A 3,664-nucleotide genomic window follows, 5' to 3' on the forward strand; every position below is an offset into this window, starting at 1 on the left:
ATCCATCTATCCATCTTTTCCTTGGATGTAAGTCTATGTTTTAAGTATTTCAAGACCTCAATTCATTGACACTGATGAGACCTTTTTGTAAAGCAAGTGCCGTGCGTAAAACTTTGAACTTCTGGGTTTATATAGTCCATTTGTGTTGCAGGTGCCGTAAAACTCTTTTTAAAGCTAAAGTTAACTCTGGTAACACTTTTAGTCTTCTGCACTTATTTGACCTATTTGTATGGCTAGTGCCGTGCGACGTACTTTAATAACTAAAATAAAGGGTAGTATCACCTCTTATCTTCGGCACTTATATGACTTATTTGCTTTACAAGAGCCGTAAAACCCTTACAAAATTTAAACTGAACTCTACTAACTCCTTTAATGTCTTGCACTCTTTTGACAGTATCTGTAACGAAAATGACGTAGACCTAAATCTCCGGCGTATGACCCATTTGTGTTGCAAAATGCCCAAAAATTCTTACTTGAACAAAAGTAAATTGTAGTAACACCTCTAATCCTCGGGACTTATATTACCTATTTGTGTCGCAAGTGCCGTAAACCTTTTACTAATACTAAACGTTAATAACACCTGCAATCTGTTGTGCTTTTACTTAACTATTTGAGTTGCAAGTGCTGTAAAACTCTTACTTAATGGATAGTTGGTCAGTACTCTGGTGTGGTTTGCTCCTTGTTTCCTATCAAACATCTGTCGTCCTTAAATCTCCTCCGTTCTGTGTCTGTTACTCTCTTGTAACACCCCTAATAGTCTCCACTTAAATGACCTTATTGTGTTGCTCTTACTAAAACAAACTAGACCCTAGTCTTTGGCACGTGTATGACCTATTTATGTTGCAAGTGCTGTAAAACTTTCACTTAACTAAACGGAACTAACCTAACGTTAGAGAGCTCTCATGGCCCAGCGAGAGGTTAAGGTGTTCGCCTCTCATTCAAAGGTCCCGGGTTCGAATCGGGGTAGCGACAGAAAAAATTTCTTATCTAAAATTGGCTCCTTGCACCTCCTTTCCTGCTCTCTAGCAATGTTTTGTCGTCTGCTTTCGTCTCAACTTTCTGCCCCCACCCCCTCACCCCCTTTGTCCCCTCCTCTGGCCTCCTGACTCTTTCTGCAGCCTTTTTACTGCTACTCCATGGTGCCTTCTTACTGCTGTCTTACTGCCACACCCCTGATCTTCTGGTAGGAAAGATCTACACCTAGCCTTCTCGGACAGTGGCAAAACATCTGGGAGGTCTCGTGTGCAAGTTGCGCACGTTAAAGACCCCTTGGTGGTCTAAAATCGATAAGAGTAGGCTTCGGCCGCCACCCGGGCGAAATTCAAGATTTCCTACCAACTAAAAAATAATGTTTAATATGTGCCGAGCGCTCACGTGACTTTATGCAGTTGTGAGCGCGTAAAGCACTTATTAAAAAATTAAAAAGAAACAAACGTATAAAACAACCTAACGTTGTCTTGTGTTCCTCAGAGCCAGCCTCCTGCTCCAAACAACCTGTGCCCATCCCGGGTATGCCTGGAGGCACGCTCGCCGGGGCGGGAAGGATAGGCAAGCAGATAGCAGACGAGTGCATGGAGCAGATCAGGTGAGAAGCTCACGTTGAATAACTATTATTTAGGAGGCAGGCTGCTTCTAAAAATGTTGTACACCGCTATCTTTTGAGAAGTCCACATTCAATCATTGTGCTGTAAGAACAGTGTATACCTCACATACTGAAAATGTTTTCCTTTGGAGACGGTCATTGAAATTTTGGCGGTGTGAAATCCTCAAAAGTCATAGAGGGTCAGGTGATTACAGCGTGCAAATATACCCCATTGTGGCGTCGGTGGCCGAGTAGTTAGGCTTTTGGAATCGCAACCGTAAAGTCGTGGGTTGGAATCCTGGAAAAGAAAGTGGCCTGAACGAGCAGTTTTAGGACTCCACCTGCCCTCTAATGTTGGGATCGTCGATAGACTTGTGTTATATAGTTGTCCAAGACTTTGCACTCTGGCGTTTTTCCAATTCACCATGGATAGTGCATTGTTTGCCTCAGTATTGTGGAACTGAATGATGGTCAAGTAGGGAAGGGTTGCGCGCGCACTGGACTACACCGAGCTAGGTGTTTGCCCTTCTTTGTGCGTCCATGGTGCGCACGTGCGCAGCCAGGTTTTTTTTTAGAGAGAACAAAGAGCGGTGGCTTTGACAGTGCCCAGTGAAGAACAATTTCAAGTCAGTGGGACCCGCAAAGTTCTCTTAACTTGTTCATGCACTGTAGAATTGTTAATGGGCTGATTCAACAATGTCATGCTCATAACTGTACCTGAACTGCAACAGGGACCTGCTGCTTTTCTTTCCTAATCCTTACTATCGTCATTTTCCTCTACTTCTTTTGTCTGTTTGTCACACTCTTGTGACCCGCTATTTCCGGAGTGCCTTGATAGTTAAAGCAGACTTTGTGCTGTTGAAGCTAGAGAGGTGAGCAGCGTAAGCCTGATTCCCCGTAAAGACTTCTCTGTTAACATCCACCCCTTTGCGTTCATATGACCTAATGTAGTTGCGATCGCCGTAGAACCTCGACTAAAACTAAACTAAAAGTTCTCTGACCTAACTGAGCTTTGCTTGGAGTCACAATTGTCGTTTGCACAGGTGATTGTCTTGGACGTGGTTGTTAGGTCAGGCTTGGCAGCACTGTAACTGTTGAACCAAATGTAACGGTTACCGGTACATTGACGTAGTTTGTTTTGTGTGTGTGGTTGGTTGTTGTTGTTGTTTGGTATTGTAATGACACTTTGTAAACCGATCACCAGTCTAATACGGACACTTTTTCCCTCGACGATGGATGACGTCTAAGACAGTTTTGACAGCACTTCCATAATCCCTGTACCAGATGATGACTTCCCACTTGGCTACTTTAGAATTACAAAGTTCTATCTGCAGTTTTTGGCCGTTTTGAGTTACTGAGACCATGGGGTCAGAAACCAAATGTTATTTTTGTGCTCTGTCAAAATCATTAGATTATTCGGAATCATTATCAAGATATTCAAAGAATTGCATACGAAAAAGCTTGACATGTTGGGAAACAAATTGTTTTACATCAAACTTCTCAAAGCAAGGTATTGGGCGGATAGAACTTTGCAATATTCTAAGGTGGCGACTTGGTAAAAGTTTTCTGGGTTTCATGCGTGGAATACCTAGATCTAATTTTTATCAGGATGTTTATACACTTTCTCCAGTCACACTTGTTTTTGTTGGGTGTATTTTGTTTGCTTGCTGTTGTTGTTTTTTTATATTGGCGTTGGGTTTGCTTTGTTTGGGGATTTTTCTGTTCTTTTTTTTCATCTTTCTTTGAAAGCTCAGACTAATTTCTGTTCACTTTTATCTTTGTCCTGGCAGCAAAAACCCGGCGTCAGCAGACAGTAGCAATCTTGGATCTCAGGGGACGAGCCGGGTAAGTCAGTTGTCCGGTCCCAGTCCTGGTCACCCAGTGGTCAGCGGACGGTGGCTAGGGCTGTGCTCAGTGTCGAAATGTGGTCACGTGGATATGTTTAAAAAAGAGAAGAAAAAAAATACAGTTTAAGTTATTACAGTTCCCAAATTTTAATATTATTGTGACATGTGTTATATTTATTGTGAGCCTTCATTTGTAGTGGTAATAATTATGATAATTATATTTCTAATAATGTAT

At 42.2% G+C, this 3,664-nt stretch overlaps 1 protein-coding gene across 1 annotated transcript in view; it reads left to right on the plus strand.

Annotated features, from left to right (window-relative positions):
* Positions 1–1,470: 1,470 nt before the first annotated feature.
* Positions 1,471–3,664, plus strand: part of LOC101849177 (aryl hydrocarbon receptor nuclear translocator-like protein 1) — a gene marked incomplete at its 5' end in the record, with an annotated part of 7,415 nt that continues 5,221 nt past the window's right edge. The window contains 2 exon segments of the mRNA XM_005112776.3: positions 1,471–1,585; positions 3,373–3,427. Of these exon segments, the coding sequence (XP_005112833.2) occupies positions 1,471–1,585; positions 3,373–3,427 (170 nt within the window).

This window comes from Aplysia californica, unplaced genomic scaffold, assembly GCF_000002075.1.
Source record: "Aplysia californica isolate F4 #8 unplaced genomic scaffold, AplCal3.0 scaffold01403, whole genome shotgun sequence".
NCBI lineage: Eukaryota > Metazoa > Mollusca > Gastropoda > Aplysiida > Aplysiidae > Aplysia > Aplysia californica.